The sequence below is a fragment of the Hypanus sabinus genome, chromosome 27, assembly GCF_030144855.1.
Source record: "Hypanus sabinus isolate sHypSab1 chromosome 27, sHypSab1.hap1, whole genome shotgun sequence".
NCBI classification, from domain to species: Eukaryota; Metazoa; Chordata; class Chondrichthyes; order Myliobatiformes; family Dasyatidae; genus Hypanus; species Hypanus sabinus.
In genome coordinates this window covers 15,412,516-15,431,743 of record NC_082732.1, presented here as the reverse complement: position 1 = coordinate 15,431,743, position 19,228 = coordinate 15,412,516, and the positions used below count along the sequence as shown (strand labels likewise).

Here is a 19,228-nt window from a genome sequence, read left to right as displayed (position 1 = left end):
TGATTCTCTGCAGAGGCACGGACCACAAGTCCACCCGTCTCCAGAGCCATGAGATCCCGGAATTCAGAAGGCAAACTAATCTAGGCCGTGTCCTTGGCATATTGATTAACGGCCAGTTGTGAGACCCCAAGAGCGGGACCCATTCCCACAAAGAACTGAAGTCAGCCTGTAACTCCAGGTCAAAGTCTTCAAAAGAACCCTGAAAGGGAAAAATAGAGATATTAAAGATAAAAATAGAGCTGCTTCTGAAGATTCAAGCAAAGGATTCACCATTAGGCACCATTATCTCCTTCGCTCTGCCTAACCCTCTCATATTCTGTTACCCACCCAAACACTAGGCATAGCTTACAGTGGCCATAGCAAAACAACCTACCAACCTCTTAAATTTCTCTTAAATATACATTTCGAATTACTTTTGCTGCAGTCTGCAGCATGTTACGTTCCTCCAAACAATGGACTTTTAAATCTCCTCAGTGATCTTCATATCTCATGATCAACAGAGGACCTGGGACCAGTCAGGCACAGTGCCCTTAAGGCTCATCATGATAGCTGAAAGCATGGCTGAAGAGGGGGAATCCAAGCAGGGCTGAAACAGAGGGATGAGACCTCCTCTAACCAGTATCTCATTGGCATATGTGCAGTAGCGGGAGAATAAATTTGAGGATTTGAGGCAAGACTGCTTCATCAGAGGCAGATGAGAGCCTGCTCAGCTGTATATTTTACTGAAACATGCCTTTCTCCAGATACACCAGTTCTCCAGAAGGAATCTCGGTTCCCAGAATGGAGTGAACTGTGGACTTGGGGGAAGGCAAAAGGAGAAGGCGTGTGTTTTATGGTTAACTCTCATTGGTGCTCTGACATGGCTGTTCTGAGCAACTCATGTTCCCCGACTTGGAACATCTAACAGTCAAATCTACTTACCTTGGGAGTTCTGTGTAATCCTGACCGCAGCTTATGTACCACCAGCGGCCAACTGCAATCAAACGCTCGCAACATTGCACAGTGTCACCTGTAAACAAGAAAGCAGCCCACCCCAACACATTTCAAATTATTGATGGAGATTTCAACCAGGCTTGTTCGAAGAAAACCCTGACCAATTACCACCAGCACATAACCTGTAGCACTAGAGGTCCCAACATACTGAACCACTGCTCTACTAAGATGAAGAATGCATACCATTCCTTGCCCAGACCACGTTTTGGCAAATCAGATCACTTGGCTGTCCTTCTACCTGCATGCAGGCAAAGGCTAAAAAGCAAGCCTCCAGAGATTAGGACAGAGGTGGTCACAGGAAGCAGAGGAGTGATTTTGCTTTGAGTCATGTTCAAGCACTCACATAAAGATCTGAATGAATAAACTGTGGTTGTGACACTCTTTATTAAAACAGCTGTAGATGAGTGTGTCCCCACAAAATCATTCAGAGCTTTCCCCAGTCAGAAATGCTACATGAACCATGAGATCTGAAATCAGCTAAAGGTCGGATTGGAGGCATTCAAGTCTGGAGACCAAGAAGGCTACAACGGGTGCAGGTATGGTCTCTGGAAGTGGAAATTGTGGTCCAGAATTGAAACAATGAGGGATACTTCCTCAGCTGTGGCGGGGCTTGAATGCTATCACCTCTGATAAAGTCAAATCAAGCAACAGGGCCTTGCTGCCAGATGAGCTCAATGCCTTCTATGTTTGCTTGGACCATCAGAACGTGGAGGAGCCATCACGAACTCCCGCATCTGCCAATGATCCTGTCTCTGAATCTCTGGGTCTCTGAAGCTGACACGTGGGCTGCCTTCAGGATGCTGAAGAAAGCATCCAGTCTGGACAGGGTACCATACTACATACTAAAGACTTATGCTGACCACTGTGTGCTGTGTTCACCTCTCACTTTAGCAGTGTGTGGTGCCCACCTCCTTCAAGCAGGCTTCAATTACACTGGTGCTCAAGAAGAACACGTTGGTGACTTGTCTCAGTGACTACTGCCCAGTTGCACTTGCATCCACAGTGAAGAAGGATTTTGAGAGATTAGTGATCAAACATATCTGCTCCTGCCTGAGAGACATCTAGGATCCACTCAAATTTGCCTACCAGAAAAACTGGTCCACAGCAGATGCTATCTCAATAGCTAATCACTCAATCCTGGAACATCTGGACAGCAAAGATGCCTACATCAGGATACTCTTTATTGACTACTCTTCAATATTCAATACTATCATCCCCTCAAAACCATTTCAAGGAGCTCCAAGACCTTGACCTCAATACTTGTTGAGCAATTGGATCCAGGATTTCCTCACTTTAGACCCCAGTCTTTTCAGATCGGCAGTGAAATCTCCTCCATGATCTCCATCAGCACAGCTGTGTGCTTAACCCCCTGCTCTACTCACTTTATACCTATGACTGCGTAGCCAAACACAGCTCCAATGCCATATTCAAGTTTACTAATGACCGTACTGTCTTGGGCCAAATCAAAGGTGGTGATGGGTTTGCATATAAGAGGAGCTGAAATAGCTGGGTGAGTGGTGTCATAGAACAACCTCTCACTCAATGTCAGCAAGATCAAGACTTCAGGAGAGGGAAACCAGAGGTCCATGAGCCAGTCCTCATTCGAGGGTCAAAGGTTAGCAATTTTAAATTGCTGGGTGTTCCTATTTCAGAGGACTTGTCTTGGACCTAGCACGTAACTGGAATTGCGAAGAAAGCATGGCAGTGCCTCTATTTCCTGCTGAAGGGTCACGGCCCAAAACGTCAACTGTACCCTTTTCCATAGATGCTGCCTGGCCTGCCTCCAGCATTTTGTGTATGTTGCCTCTATTTCCTTTGGAGACTCGGCATGATATCTGAAACTTCCACATACTTCTATAGATGTATGGTGGAAGGTAAATTGACTGGTGGCATCATGGCCTGGCATGGAAACACTAATGCCTTTGAATGGAAAATCCTACAAAAAGTAGTGGATTTGGCCCAGTACATCACGAGTAAAGCCCTCCCAACCACTGAACATATCCACATGAAACGCTGTCACAGGAAAGCAGCATCCATTATCAGAGATCCCCACCACCCAGATCATGCTCTCTTCTCACTGCTACCATCAGGTAGAAGAGCTTCATGACTCGCACCACCAAGTTCAAGAACAGTTACTGTCCCTCGACCATTTGGCTCTCTAATAAAAGGTGTTAACTGCACTCTACTTCACTTGCCCCATCATTGAAATGTTCCCTCAACCAAGAAATGCACTTTCATGGTCTCTTTATCTCATTATCTCATGTTCTCATTATTCATTACAATTTATTTATATTAGCATTTGCACAGTTTGTTGTTTTCTACACTTGGGTTGATCTTTCATTGATCCTGATATACTGGTAGTTACTATTCTATAGATTTACTGAGTATGCCCACAAGAAAATGAATCTCAGGGTTGTGTATGGTGACAAATACAGCATAATAAAATTTACTTTGAACTTTGTACATGTTTGGAATGTGGGAGGAAACGAGTACTTGGAGGAAACCCACGTGGTCAGAGCAAGAACATGAAAACTCCACACAGAAAGTACTGGAGGTCAGCATTGAACCTATAGTTTTAATGCGCTACCTTGATGTACCTTCTCCAGGAGTTGAACATTTTAATCTATTAATGACCATTTATACCAAGGATCATTTGAAAGGCTTTTCTTCTTGCATTTTAAAACACCTCCCTTTTATATTAGCCCATGGTAAATCTACTCTTCAATGTTCAGATAGGTATGAACTGTAACTGGGAGTGAAGTGGTACACAATTTTCCTGAGGCACAGGATTCATCACTCAATATGGTCTAACAGGAGCCTTGTATAACCTTCATAGATATGTATGTCTGTATACTCTGAGTCATTGAATGACTCTGCATGAAAATATGGCCTTTGACTCACTTTGTCAGGCTGGCATGCAAATGATATCTTGTTACATGCAAAAGTAATGGACTAATACGAATACCAAAAGATTGGTGATTAATGAAAATTTTAACTACACTATGGCTTTTGTCCTCTTTCTAGATGGACTTGAAGAGATCAAGGGGTTTGAGGGGCTGTTGGGCCAACAGGACTCACCTGGAAAAACGTCTACTGGTTCTGATCATCTTCGTTGTGCTGGCACTGCTCTGCAGTGTCATTGCCCTGCTCATCAAATACAGAAGTAAGTGCTTCAGGAGGAGCTGTGTCATTGAAGTAAAAGTAGGCCACATTAACAAGAGCAATGCATTCAGCCCTGCAGTCACACTTTGCCTCTCTATTTGCCAGCTATGGTTCTGTAACCCTCCATACTCTGTAACCAAGAAAATCTGAAAAGAAAACTGCAGATGCTTTATATCCAAAATAAAAACACAAAATGCTGGAGAAACTCAGCAAGTCAGCCACCATCTGTGGGAAGTGAAGCAGTTAATGTGTTAGGTTGGGCATCTTTCAGAACTTGGAATGTTCTGAAATGAATGGAATATCTCTGATAGAGCAAGACTAAATGTCTTAGCGTGTCAGTCAAGTTGCAGGTTACTTTTGTTTTGACTATGTAATGCGCAACTGATCATAAAGCTGTGAGAGCTGCTGAGCAAGTTGGAGTACATAAATAGAAAAGCAATACTGAGCTAAAATGATTACGTGCAGAAATGTCCATTTCTGAAACCAACACTGGAGAATTCCATATTGAGTCTATCTAATGAAACACTCAGGTTCCATCAGCTGCCTAAGTCTAGGGAAGACAATCTCTGACCGTCCAAACGTGTGATTGAGGTAAGAGCCCCTCCCCCACCTCCACCCCATCTTTGTGTGGATGCTGTGTGATGTGTTACCCTGTTACAAATAAGTACCACAAAATAACAGACAGTACACCGCATACAATTAAACTATTTAGCTCTATAATTCTTAAAGGGTAAATAATGACAAAGCCAAAAAAGTAAAGTCTAATGTGCCCAAGTTGGAGCTCACAGTTTCCCCTTCACTGATCCTCCTTCCCCCGGTTTCGTCGGATCATGGCCCCACTCCAGGTCGAGTCCTATGACCTCTTCTCTCTGGTGTCTTCTCCCTTCATCTCCCACCAAACCAAAGAGACCCAGCTCACCCAGTGTCAGGCACACAACTCCCTTCAATGGACGGTTCAAGTTCCAAAGCACCTGTTATCTCTAACCATAAACCAAATGCTACTTCCACAGAAAGACCATTGTGTTAGCAGTGAAACCATTTCCAGGGTGTTACACTCTCCCCCCACCAAAATTAGTCATTATAGTGTCATTGTGCAGGGTGTAGAAACTCTGACTAACACCAAGTTAAACTGAAGTCAATGAGGACAGGATCACAGTAAGATTAACCATTTACTGTTCACTCTTCCACATTAACATATGGTGAAAACTGTTTGTGTTGTCTTTACGACAGTTATTTAGTTTATAATATTTTCCCTTAGTAATTCATTTGTTAGTATTTTCTAGTTAGAATTAGAAGTGTTTAAAGTATATTCATTGCATGTAAAATATATCGGCATGCGATGACGTCACATCCGGTTTCGCCGCGTCTTGTGGGAAAATACCGGTTTGAAATTAACGCTAGGGTGGGGGCTCACCACGAGGCACACCTGAGCAGAAGTTGTTTTGCAAGCATTAGAAATCACAGTGAGAGCAACGCTGTAAGTTAATAGATAATTGATATATTGAACTAAGATGTTAACGCCGATCCTGTTAAAAGTAACGACGGTCGATAGTGTTTATGTTTTCGTTAGTTAAAGAGTTGCGGATAGTTTGCATTGAAGTGTATTTAAAGTAGTCAATGGCGCAGGTAAACTCTGCCTGTATACTGCACCTTAGTGTAATGTAGTTATAGTCACCTTTACAAGTATTTACAATTGAAATGTGATATTAAGAAAGGAACAAATACTGTATCAATCTTGTATTGTTTTATCAACAGTTTTCACCATATGTTAACGTGAAGAGTGAACAGTAAATGGTTAATCTTACTGCAAACTGGTTTCATTGACTGTGGTTTATCTCGACGTTGAATTCGGCGTTCCGTTACACCCGAAGGAGAACGTTACACTGTTGATAAAACAGTACAAAATATATACAGTATTTGTTTCATTCTTGGCATCACATTTACATCATAGATACTTGTAAAAGTAAAACTACAGCAAACTATGTTACATTAAAGTCACATTAAAGTACAACATACAGTCAGAATCTACCTATGCCATCATCAGCTTTAAATACACTTCAACACAAACTTTCCAGCAACGCTTTCAATAGCACAAGAAAATAAACTTTACCAACCATCATTTCTTTTAACAGAATCAGCATTACTTTTACTTCAACATATCGACTGTCTTATGAACTTACGGCGTTACTTGTATGATGTTTCTTAGTGCGTAGAAATTGAACTTTTCTCACGTTGATCCTGCCCACACAAGCCCCCGCCTTCCCATTTCTCCAAACCAGTACTTAACCACAAGACACAGCGAAACCGGGTGTGATGTCATCACATGCCGCAATACATCACAGATAATGAATTTACCTTCAACAACTGCGACGTAGTTATCAACCTTACCTTTAAACAGAAAATAATTACAAATTAATTACTAAAGCGAAAGTGTAATAAAGCTAAATAAATGCCTTAAGGGCAACACAGTCATGTCCTCATGACATTGAGATAATTTGCCACCCCTTCATACAAAGCACAAAGTCCAACCCAAGTGTAAATGGCAGTGACATAACTCACTAAGGTGATAGGCGCCATACTCTGTACCCCCAGTGCTACATAGGCCAGCCTATCCAGTGGTCTCCTGATTCCTTGAGACCTCCTTTCCTCGTCATCTTCATCTTCAGGTTCAGACACTGCTTGGGATACTTCCAGTCTACATAGCGAGGCCTCCCCCGGTCTATCACTCATGCCCTGTGGCAACTCAGACCCCTCTGCCACGTGGTGAAACATTACAGAGAGGCCGTTATATTAGCAGTGAAACCTTACAGCGTGTTACAACAGTGAGTACATATCTAAATTAAATAGTTACATTAAAGTAAATAATGCAAAGCAGAAATTAAAAAATAAGTATTGAGGTCATGTTCATGGGTTCAAATGTCTTTTTAGAAATCAGATGGCAGAGGGGAATAAGTTGTTCCTGAATCACCGAGAGTGCTTTCAGGCTTCCGTACCCCCTTTCTGATAGTAACAATGAGAAGAGGGCATATCCTGGGTAGTGGATGTCCTTGATGATGGAAGCCACTTTTCTGAGGCACTGCTCCTTGATGTCTTGGATAGTAGGGAGGCCAGTACCCCTGGTGGAGCTAACTGATTTTACAACTCTCTGCAGCTTACTATGATCCTATGCAGTAGTCCCCTCCCCTCGTACCAGACAGGGCTGCAGTGAGCCAGAATATTTGTATGAGTAATTTGTTATTTATATGTGATTCTTTTGAAGGTTTTATGCTTGCCTTCATAAATTATCATGTGCTATGTGTACTGCTGAGCTTAACATCCTGGTTCGGAGAAAAGTCCCATTTCTATATACGTTATATAGTTATATATGTTTTGATTATAGACTTGACTAAGTCCTTTTCCTGGTTCATGCTGACCAAACAACTGTCCACTCTTCTGCCCTACATTTAGGTGATCACATCTCTGAGTAGCACTAGGCTGCAGAGATGCAGGAAGATTGCACAGAGGTTCAACAGGTCAGAAGACATCTGCCAATAGTGAAACAGAGCTAATGTTTCAGGATGAGCTCTGGAAGCACATTAAAGTGGCTTTAGAACTAGCAATGGAATAATAGAAACCACTTCTTCATGAAGCCCTATTAACCCCACAAATACATGGACAATAATGTATTTATTTTGTGGATATCCCACAATTTGTGATTGACTTGTTTTTTTTAATTAGAATTAAATTGTTGTGTCAGAGTGTGCAGCATCATCCAGTTCGTGGGTTTATTTCCTCTCATTTCTCTCAATCTGACTATGGGAAGTTTGAAGTTGAGAGGTGATTTGCTACTTCTGGGAGGTTGAATTCATTCAGGTGATTTATTCATTGTTTTATTTAGAGATACGGCCTAGAACAGACCCTTCTGGCCAAATGAGCCTCACCACCCAGCAGCCCACCTGTTTAACCCTAGCCTAACCACGGGACTAATTAACCTGTGAAGTGCTTCACCTTTGGAATGCAGGAGGAAACCAGAGAGCCCTGAGGAAACCCACTCACTTCTTAAAGACAGCGCTGGAATTGAACTCTGAACTCTGACGCCCCACGCTGTAATAGCATCACGCTAACTGCTGTACTACTGTGTCACCCCATAAGCTCTTTCATCTTATCTAAGAGCAATAGAACAGAAGACATTGTACATATTTGGGTAAATTCAAACATGTAAATCACTTCAGTGAGCAATTCCTCATTCTACAGATTTTGAAAGTAGTTAGTATTGTTGCAAGTGAGATTATACATCACTCGATATTGTGGGTGGCTTTTTGACATTACCAGGAGTTTTATGATTATAGTTGAAGCTTCTGTGATTAAAACCTGAAGTGGCATGAAGGTATAAGCACAAACTGAAGGCTGTGGTATGAGCTTCTATCGAGTGGCTTCATTTTTAGAATTTGAATTTTGTAAGGGGTGGATGCCGAAGGTTTGGGACTGCATAATGTGTTGCAGCTGTCAAGGGATGAGAACGTTTTTGACAATAATGCCAAAAGTTTTAAATGAGGAGATCGGCACGTGCTGCAGTGGATTTGAGCATATTGAACACGCCCGCTATGTTCTTCACACAGGTTTTTGTGGGTCAATTGGGGGAGCTGGGGGAAATTTTAGCTTGTATATGAGGAGTGTTGTCTCCTTGGCATTCATGGTAACTAAGTCAATTACTTGGACTGTAAATCAGGGTTGTTGTCATCCACAGGAATGCCACCTCTACTCTATTAATCATATGAAAGAGTAGCTCCCATGTCCTTTTCTTCCCCCTTAAATTCCCATTGCATTCAACATCTTTTGCACATAATTATTTTCTTTGAGCAAATGGTTTTATCTACCTTAGCCCTGATGATGAGATGTGCCCAATTTGGTGGAAACTTTGATCAGAATGTTCTGGGACAAATCAACTGTTGCCACATCTCCATTAAAGTGAGGCAGGGGTAGGTGTGGATTAGCAAGTGGGAATGAGCAGGTAAGATTTTTCTCTCAGAAAATAAAATCTGGCTTTCTGTCCAAATAAATAAAAATTAATTCCAAGCTCCCATGCCACTAGTGTGTGCTTGCTCATTAATTACACAAAACAGGTATTTTTCGATATATGTTGAATCTATCTCCCCTAAACAGTCTTGTTTTAGGAATAATACTTTAGGAACATTATTTGCCAGGTTATGTATGTCCAGTGGCACTAGATGACAATAATTTAGCTAAATATCTTTGGATATCCATGTGCCTTCCATTGCAGATACCCCAAAAGTTTGTCTAACAGAGTCCTGCATCAAGGTTGCCAGCAATATCCTCCAAGCCTTGGATCGCTCCGTTGACCCCTGCCACGATTTCTACAACTACGCCTGTGGAGGCTGGATTAAGGGAAACCCACTGACAGATGGAAAGGCCAGATTAGAAACATTCCACACCATATGGAACCAGAACCAGGTCATCATGAAGCATATTTTGGGTAAGTGTGTGCTCACGTTATGTTGTGCTAAAGCTGTCCTCGTTTCTAGTGCACAGACAACTCAGCAGGGTGTCAGATAGTCCTAGCAATTTTCTTCTTCATTTCGATGTTGACTGAGGCCTGGGCAAGGTTGTATGGAAGACCGTCAGTTGCCCATGCTGCAAGTACCCCCTCTCCATGCCACTGATGTTATCAAGGGAAGGGCGCTAGGCCAATACAGCTTGGCACCGTTGTCATCGCAGAGCAATGTGTGGTTAAGTGCCTTGCTCAAGGACGCAACACACTGCTTCAGCTGAGGCTTGAACCAGCGACCTTCGGGTCACTAGATCAATGCCTTAGCTACTTGGCCATGCGCCAACCTAGCATTTTTACAGACTCAGTGGGCCGAATGGCTTCTTTGTTGTTAACTGTAAACAGCTGTGGCTCACATCAAATGTGCTTAGATTTGAATATAGAACATGGAACAGTACAGCACAAGAACAGGCCAGTTGTCCCTCAATGTTGTGCTGACCAGCAAAAACAAATCAAAGGCATCCAAACACTAATCTCCCCTACCTACATATTGTCGATATCCCTCCATCTTCTTTATGTCCGTATGCCTACCCAAACATTCCAAACATCTCTTAAAAGCATCTAGTATATTTCATACCAGGCATCCACCACTCTCTGAGTAAAAAAAACAGACCCCTCTCATCCCTTTGAACCTACCGTGCTCGCTTTTAATGTGTGCCCTCTGGTACTAGACATTTCAACGCTGGGAAACAGATACTCCCTCTCTACTCTACAGTATCTATGCCTCTCATAATCTTATCAAACTCCTCTCAACCTCTGGCACTCCAGAGGAAACATCCCAATTTTATCCAGCCTCTAAAGAGGAAACCAAACTTGTACTGATCATATTTTTCAATTACCAAGTTTTTTTTAAATTCTTTTTATCGAATTGGCTGTAAATGATAAGAGTGCCAATGTCTGAAGTAGAGAATCTTTCCAGCAATTTTCTCATTATCAGCATCTGATTGGATTATTTTGTAGTTATCTTATTGCTCTTGATGGGAACATGCAGTCCATAATTATTTTGTCATGTTTCATGTGGTTGCTGAGTGATCTTGGACATCCAGGGATTGAAAGGGCAGCCTGGGAATGAGAAAAAATCTTACGTGCCAACAAAATCCCTGCATGTTTCCAATTCTCTGATAGGTTACATTGTACCAGAATCTTGCATAAGCAATACAACAATAAAATGTCCCTCTTCAACCACATTCCATCTTGCAACATATAGCGACGTTGCAGTGTGCCCCTGGTTCAAGAACACTGGTGTGTGTATCCCCGTGCAATGGTTAAAATGATTTCTTCAGTTCAAAGGGCAAATTTAATGTCAGAGAAATATATACAATATACATCCTGAAATGCTTCCTCTTCGCAAACCTCCACGAAAACAGAGAAGTGCCCCAAAGAATGAACGACAGCTAAACATGAGAATCCCAAAGTCCCCCGCCAGCTCCCCATCCCACACGTAAGCGGCAGCAAGCAACGATCCCCCCTCCCCCCTCCCCCCCAGCAAAAAAAAAATGCATCGGTACCATCACCAAGCCCAAGATTGTGCTAATCAATAGCAAAGACACAGACCAAAGTTACTCCAAAGGCTTCGCATTTCATCCGAAATTCAACAACCCACAGGTTCTCTTCTTCCCTGGCAAGGGAGAGGGAGGTGTCCCCCATTTTCACAGCGAGTGGAAGACATAACAACTGCTGGTTTACGATGTTAAGAGTCCATATCGTTGCTTTTTTGAGCTCTGTGTCCAAAGATCACAAAGACCTCGGGTCTTCGGGCCTAAAGCGAAAGACTTCCCGGCCTTCCAGACAACACACAAGTCTCCTGCCACAGCACTGACCTTCGATTTGCCCATCTCCAGAGCCCTGAGATCTTGGGCTTCCAAACATGATTGAGATTCTCGGGACAAACCCGTGGTATGTCGAGTAACAGGTAGTCATGGAACCCTGAGAACGGGTCCCATTCCCATAAAGAACCGAAGCCTGTGTGTAGTGCCTTTTGAGTATTGCAGCAGCCTTTGATGGCCAGTTGATGTCTGTGATCTCTGGCTGAGTAGGGTGGATGCTGTTCAATTAGTGATTGCTTTTTCATCCCAAGCTTCCTTTTACTTTAAACACATGGCATTTTCAGTCAGACTACAGCAGAGGAGGAATAACTCAGATGTGAGAATGTCTGCTAATACTGGTGTCTGAAATGTACCAATCACATGAAGCACTTTCCTCATTTGAAACGTGAACCGTCAAACTGGAGATTGAATTTCCCTTCATCTGACTGCTGTCAATTAAGTGCACTAAATCTATGATATCCAATGGATCATTGACTCGGAGATTCCTCTGAGATCCCTTCAGTACAAAAGTTCCCTTTAACTTACTCTACCTTGTTAACATTACCTGCAGTGCACACAGCTTCCAGGCAGGGAGTTGCTTTCATTTGCTAAACCCAGAGAGTACAATTCCTCGTCCGCTATGTGTAAGTCCAATTTTAAATAGGTATGGAATACTAGATTTGATAAGAGTCTGGAGCATAAAAGCACAGCATTTATCCTTCTGATTTTAAGAGTTCAAGCCCATCCCTATTCATCCAGTGAAGATATTGAGAACTTTGAAGTTGCCACCATGAAACATGCAGATCTAACTAGATAAGACGATTCCATCTCAAAAGATGCAGCAGTATTTAATGACTTGGGCTTCATCAAACTTATGGGTGTTTTTTTACCTTCTGTATTTTCGAGACATTCTGAATTGTGGTTATCATGGGCCATTTGGCCCATCAAGTCCATGCTAAGAATCATCCCATCAGTCCCATTTCCTCTCTTATTCCTCTGTAATGCTGCAGCTTGTTTTCTCGCGACCTTGTGTCAATTTCCCTTTTACACTAACCTGCCAGTGTCTTTTTGGGAGGTGGGAGGAAACTGGAGCACCCAGGAGAAAGTCTGTACAGACAGCATCAAGTGTCAGGATTGAACTATGTTTCATAGAGCTGTGAGTCAGCAGCACTACTGAGTGAGGCAACATTTTCTATGTTATTTATCCTGGCCTTGGGGTTATTGGTTCAGTACAATACAGTTTATGTACAGTTTTGATCAACAGATCATCATCATCTAAAGCATACTGATGATTGCAATATTAACAACTGCTGGGCAAAATGAGAAGCGAAGTTAACATTCCAGGTTGAATGTCGTTGGTCAGATGTTGCCTGACCAACTGAATGTTTCCAAAATGATCTGCACTTTGCAGATTTCACAACAGTGACCATATTTGCAGAGGAGAAGCAATGGTAGTGGAATTCAATTGCAACTTTATGTCTGATGTCAACATCATGAACTGTCCAAGCAAGGCCATTCTCTATTTGCTCAGTTCTAGGAATACTCACCTTCAGAGCAGTATCTCACAGCTTTGAACATCAGCAATACTATGCAATTAGAACTGGGCATGTCAATTAGTGACTAAGCTGCTCAGAGATTTTTTTATATTAGTTTTTTTTATACATTTTCTACATCGCTACAGATAAAAAAAAACCCAGATCAAAATGAAGAACATTGATACAGTGCAAAAATAAACATACAATAACAATATGGTACAAAAAAAGATAATTGAGAAAGCACCCAAATTGAAGACATGTAAAATTAGTATCCTCCCCAAGCCCTGCAACAAAAATAAAGAACTCCAGACCAACTACAACACAATATAGAGAATATAAATCAGGACAATCAAACCCCCAAAACTGTAAATACACTTAACAACAGAAGATATTAATGCCTACTACCAAAGAAAAAGGAGCTGAAAGCAAGGGACCGAAAAAAACCTTAGTTAAGAGGAAGGTTATGAAAGTACTCAATAAAAGGTCCCCAGACCTTATGGAACTTTATATCCGAATTAAGAACTGAATAATGAATTTTTTCAAGGTCTAAGCAGGCCATAATATCGTTAAGCCATTGAGTATGCGTGGGCGGGGCAACATCTCCATCTAAGGAGGATTAAACGTCTAGCCAGGAGAGAAGCAAAAGATAATATTCGACACTTAGTCGAACTCAGACGTAAATCTGTCTCACCCCAGAAACCGAACAAAGCAATTGAAGGGTTTGGTTCTAGGTGGTGATCCAGAATATACGATAACGTTATGAAGACATCTTTCCAAAATTTCTCCAAGCTAGGACAAAACCAGTACATATGAATGAGAGAGGCCTCGCCCCTTTTGCATTTATCACAAAGCAGACTAATGTTAGGGTAAAATCGAGATGATTTCGATTTAGACATATGGGCTCTATGAACAATCTTAAACTGTAAAATGCAATGGCGAGCACAAAGAGAGGTTGAATTAACCGATTTGAGAATCGAGTCCCAAGTCTCATCAGATAAGGAAGTATTTAAATCATGCTCCCATGCCATTTTAATTTTATCCACAGGGGCACGTCGTAAGGCTGCTAATTTATCACAAATAAATGATATTTAACCTTTACCTAGTGGATTAATAGAAAGAAATAAATCCATAACATTTTTCTAAGGCATTTCAGGGAAGTTAGGAATTAAAGGATTAATAAAGGGTCTAATTTGGAGATAACTAAAAAAATGAGCATTGGGCAGATTGAACTTAGCAGAGAGCTGTTGAAAAGAAGCGGTGATTATCAATAAAAAGATCTTCAAAATGTCTAATGCCCTTCCTATACCAATCATGGAATGCTGAATCATACGTCGTAGGTAAAAAAAAGGTGATTATGTAAGATAGGGCTAGAAAAGGAAAAACCTTGGAAACCATAAAATTTCCTAAACTGAGGCCATATACGCAAAGTGTGTCTAACAAAAGGATTAGCTATTGATCTGGGCAGACTACTAGGGAGTACCCAGCCAAGAAGTGCAGAGATAGATAAATCTTTAGTGGAGCTCAACTCCATTACCACCCAATTAGGGCACTTGGGTTGGCCATGGAAAAAAGACCAAAAGGTAGCACAACGTATATTGGCTGCCCAATAATATAAACAAAAGTTAGGTAAAGCCATGCCACCCTCTTTTTTAGATTTTTGGAGATAAACTTTATTAATTCTAGAGCGCTTATTCTTCCACAGATATGACAAAATAATAGAGTCTAAGGAATCAAAAAAAGATTTAGGAATAAAAATTGGGATTGATTGAAATAAATAAAAAAGTTTAGGGAGAACATACATTTTAACAACATTAATACGACCTACCAAAGACATAGATAGAGGTGACCATTGTAACAGACTCTGTTTTATAGTATATGAAAGATTGGCAAAGTTTTCACGAAAAATATCTTTAAACTTCCTTGTGACTGTAGTCCCAAGATAAGTAAATTGATTATGAACTACTTTAAAAGGGAGATCACGGAATGCTAATTCTTGTGCTTCTTTATTAATTGGGAAAAGCTCACTCTTATGTAAATTAAGTTTATAGCCCGAGATCTGGCTAAACTGAACAAGAAGTGAAAACGTTGGAGGTAAGGATGTAGACAGATTTGAAAGTAAAAGTAATAAGTCATCAGCATAAAGAGAAACTTTACGCTCAACACCCCCTCTCCAAATCCCAGTCAATTCAGGACAATTTCAAAATGCTATCGCCGAAGGTTCTATAGCCAAATCAAAGAGAAAGGGACTTAAAGGGCATCCCTGACAGGTGCCACGTTTGAGGTTAAATAACTGGGATTTTTGAAAATTAGTCAAAACAGAGGTAGTAGGACACAGATACAGCAATTTGATCCAAGAGATAAAACTTAGACCGAGGTCAAATTTTTCTAAAACTGCAAGGAGGTAGTTCCACTCTATACAATCAAATGCTTTCTCCGCATCAAGGGAAATAACACATTCAGGAATCCCAGTTGGAGGTGAATATAAAATGTTAAATAAAGGCCGAATGTTAAAAAAAGGAAGACGGTTTTTAATAAAACCAGTTTGATCCTCAGAAATAATAGAGGAAATAAGAGTTTCTAATCTATAAGCCAAAACCTTGGCCATGATTTTAACATCAACATTAAGCGAAGAAATCGGCCTATATAAGGAACACTCTTTTGGGTCTTTACCCTTTTTTAATAAAAGAATAATAGATGCCTCATTAAAAGAGGGTGGCAATTTACCGTAATTAAACAAGTCAGATAATACTGAGAATAACTGAGGAGAAAGAAGTGAAGAGAATGATTTATAGAATTCTACGGAGAACCCATCAGGTCCAGGAGATTTCCCTGAAGACAATGCAGAAATTGCAAAAGATATTTCTTCTGATGATATAGGCGCATTAAGTTTAGCTTTAAAATCAGATGAAAGCGAAGGAATATTCAGATTATTTTAAAAATTATCAACAAAGATATTCTCATTCAGAGATTCAGAGGAATAAAGTCGAGAATAAAAATTTTTAAATGCATCATTGATTTCTAAGTGATCCAATGTAAAGTCTCCATTCTCCTTCCGGATCTTTGTAATATATTGTTTGGCTTTGGAACGCCTCAGCTGATTGGCTAGAAATTTACCAGATTTGTCACCATGAATATAAAAGCGACTCTTACTTTCAAGAAGTTGGCGTTCGACAGGTTGAGTAGACAGAAGATCAAATTTAGTTTGAAGTTCTACACGCTTCTTGTATAATTCAGGATTCTTAGTTTGAGCATACAGTTGATCCAATTCTTTAATCTGATTAATGAGGTCTAATCGATCTGCACAGGACTTTCTATTAAGATTTGCTGTATAGGAGATTACATGACCCCTCAAATATGCTTTCATGGCATCCCAGACAATCTGGGATGACACTTCAGATGATGTATTGGTGTTAAAATAAAAGGTTATCTGATCCTTAATAAATTTTAGAAAATCATCATCCGATAAGAAAGTCGAATCAAACCGCCAGTGTTTATTCCTCTGAGGGAGACCAGGAAAATTTAAAGACAAAGTAATTGGGGCATGGTCAGAAATCAGTATACTCTGATAATCACAAGAATAGACAAATGGAATAAGTTGATTATCGAGTAAGAAGTAGTCATTTGTAGTAAAGGTGTGGTGAACATGTGAAAAAAAAGAATAACCTCTCTCAGTAGGATGAAGGAAACGCCATATATCTGTACAATGTCCTGTGTATGTTACTCAAAATGGCTTCTTTGGTTTGTTACAATACTTCTTTGTCGGATAAGTGTTTCTCTCGCCGTTGTTTCACTTTAGAATGGCTGATATGGTAATTGTATTCATTTGTTAATCAATGGGGAATGTTATTGTGTCTTGTGATGCTGGGAACTTGGGGGAGGGGTTTTTGCGGGTTTTTGGTGGGAGGAGGAGGCCGAGGAAGGTGGACGTGTGCTGGACTGCTCGTAAGACCACCGGGGTGGTCCCAGGTGCGACGGCCGGATGGGTCGATTGGTTCGTTGATTGACCTCCAACGAGTGCACTAAACAGACTGAACTTTGATAAGTTGGCGCCTTTGGTTTTTTTTCTTATATATATATTGTATTGCCTACTACTCGCTTAATTTTAGTAAACTCTTTAAAGTGTATTTCATAACGGTATTTGTTGTGGATTTGATACTGTTGGCGGGCGCGAGGCATAAACTCGATTCTCACAGCACCTGCGTGTACGGGAGGTGGGTTGGTGAGTGGCTGGAACTCCGTTTCCCCTAGACATATACCAGCCTTTTGGGTAAGTGTTACGTATCAGAGATACCATAATTAGAGAGAAATGATTGAATAGCTAAAGCAGATTTAGTAGGCAGTCTAGTAACAGAGGACGATTGATCCAAATTAGGATCTAACCAACAATTGAAATCGCCACCCAGTATAAGAGAGTATGAGTTTAAGTCTGGTAGTGAGGAGAAAAAACGTTCAAAAAAATTAACATCATCAAAATTGGGGGCATACAGGTTTGCTAGTACAACTTTAGTATTATATAATTTATCAGAAACAATAATAAAACAGCCATTTGTATCAGATATCTTATTATAGAGTTCAAAAGGAATATTTGAGTTAATAAGGATGGAGACCCCCCCCCCACCCCCCCAGCTTTGGCGGCAAAGGATGAATGAAAATGCTGACCCGCCCACTTTGACATAAGCCGAGAGTTATCAAAACTACTAATATGAGTTTCTTGAAGGAAAGTAATGTCAGCTTTGAGTTGTTTAATATGTGAGAAGACCTTCCTTCCTTTAACAGGGTGATTCAATCCCTTTACATTCCAGCTCACAAGCTTAAGTGTATTAATCATTATCAATTGTTAGTGCGGTAGAAGGCAGCAGGCATGTAAAAAATCAAGCAGTACAATAACAGTCTGGGAGCATAAATGTAAACATAGATCCGTAGAATCAAAACAGAGACATGTCCTGAATAACAAAGGAAAGCAAAAGAAAAAGTGAGTAGTGTTGGAACCGGAGAACCCACCCCATCCTCACAACCCAAAACTAGACGGCTACCTAAAAAAGCAGCTAGCTCTACCAAAAAAATTAACCCAAGTATGACTTCCAGTTCTGTGTCGTTAACAACAGTTCCGTATAAATACTATAGCAAATAGTAACTAGTTTATGCACTAGAAAACATAATTACAAATAGGAACAACTTCAACAGAAGTATAAAACTTAATACAAAGAAAATCAGAAGAAAACCAAAACTAACCTACCCGCGAAAAATTATAAAAGATTAAAAGAAAAAAAAAGGAGAGAGACAAGGGGGAAATTATAGATTCGAAGAGAGTACTTATCAACCATTTACAGAAAACAAAAGCAAAATTTAAACTATGAATCAACCAACAGGGAGGCCTTCAATAAAAACTCCAAACCTCCAAAACAAGTTAGAGTCAATTGTAGATCTCTATAGATAAAGTTATACAAAAATAAAATAGATTACACAAGTACAATCTAAACGTCCGCAGGGAAACATTAAACTCAGATTATCTATTTAGAAAAAATGCAGCAAATCCAGGGAGAGATTGACTACAGCCCTTCGATTTTCAATAGATAATGTCTGAATTATTCAAGTAAAGTCTGAGTCCGGAAAAAATAGTTTTACTTTGAGAGGTACTTATAAACCATTTTAGAAGGTCAGACCAGTTCCGAAGAAGACGGGGTGGCCGGAAGACTTCCAACAAATGCCTCAGCCTCCTTCACTGATTTAAACCACTTATAATCTCCAGTAGTAAGTGTAATTCAAAGACCGGCTGGATTTCGAAGGGAGGGTCTGAATCCGCGATCAAAGAGCACTTTCATTACACCTTTAAACTCAGTACGCATCTTCAGAACCTGGGGGGCAAAATCCTCCACAAAACGAATGACTGTATTTTGAAAAGCAAAAGTACCTCTGCGGTGTGCCTCCATAATCAAACGGTTTTTCACCTGGTATCGATGAAAGCATAAAATTACCGGCCGTGGACGGGAACCCAGAGTTGCACGGGGAACATACATCCTGTGAGCCCTTTCAAGCTCAGGTGAAGTTGGAAGAAATTCTTTCCCAAAAATCTCACAGAGAAAATTGGAAAAAAATTTCACGGGAGAGCCCTGTTCGGTGGCCTCTGGCAAACCAAGAATTTGTAGATTGCAACGTCTGCTCTGGTTTTCAAGATCCACCATTTTGGA

General features: G+C 40.7%; 1 protein-coding gene across 4 annotated transcripts in view; it reads left to right on the top strand.

The window, feature by feature from the left end:
- The window catches only part of LOC132382002 (endothelin-converting enzyme 1-like), a 314,075-nt gene that overhangs the window by 221,674 nt on the left and 73,173 nt on the right, over positions 1-19,228 (top strand). For all 4 annotated transcript variants that reach the window (XM_059951778.1, XM_059951780.1, XM_059951777.1 and 1 more), the window contains 2 exons: positions 4,018-4,156; positions 9,416-9,628. In XM_059951778.1, the coding sequence (XP_059807761.1) occupies positions 4,018-4,156; positions 9,416-9,628 (352 nt within the window). The remainder of the gene's footprint in view (positions 1-4,017; positions 4,157-9,415; positions 9,629-19,228) is intronic.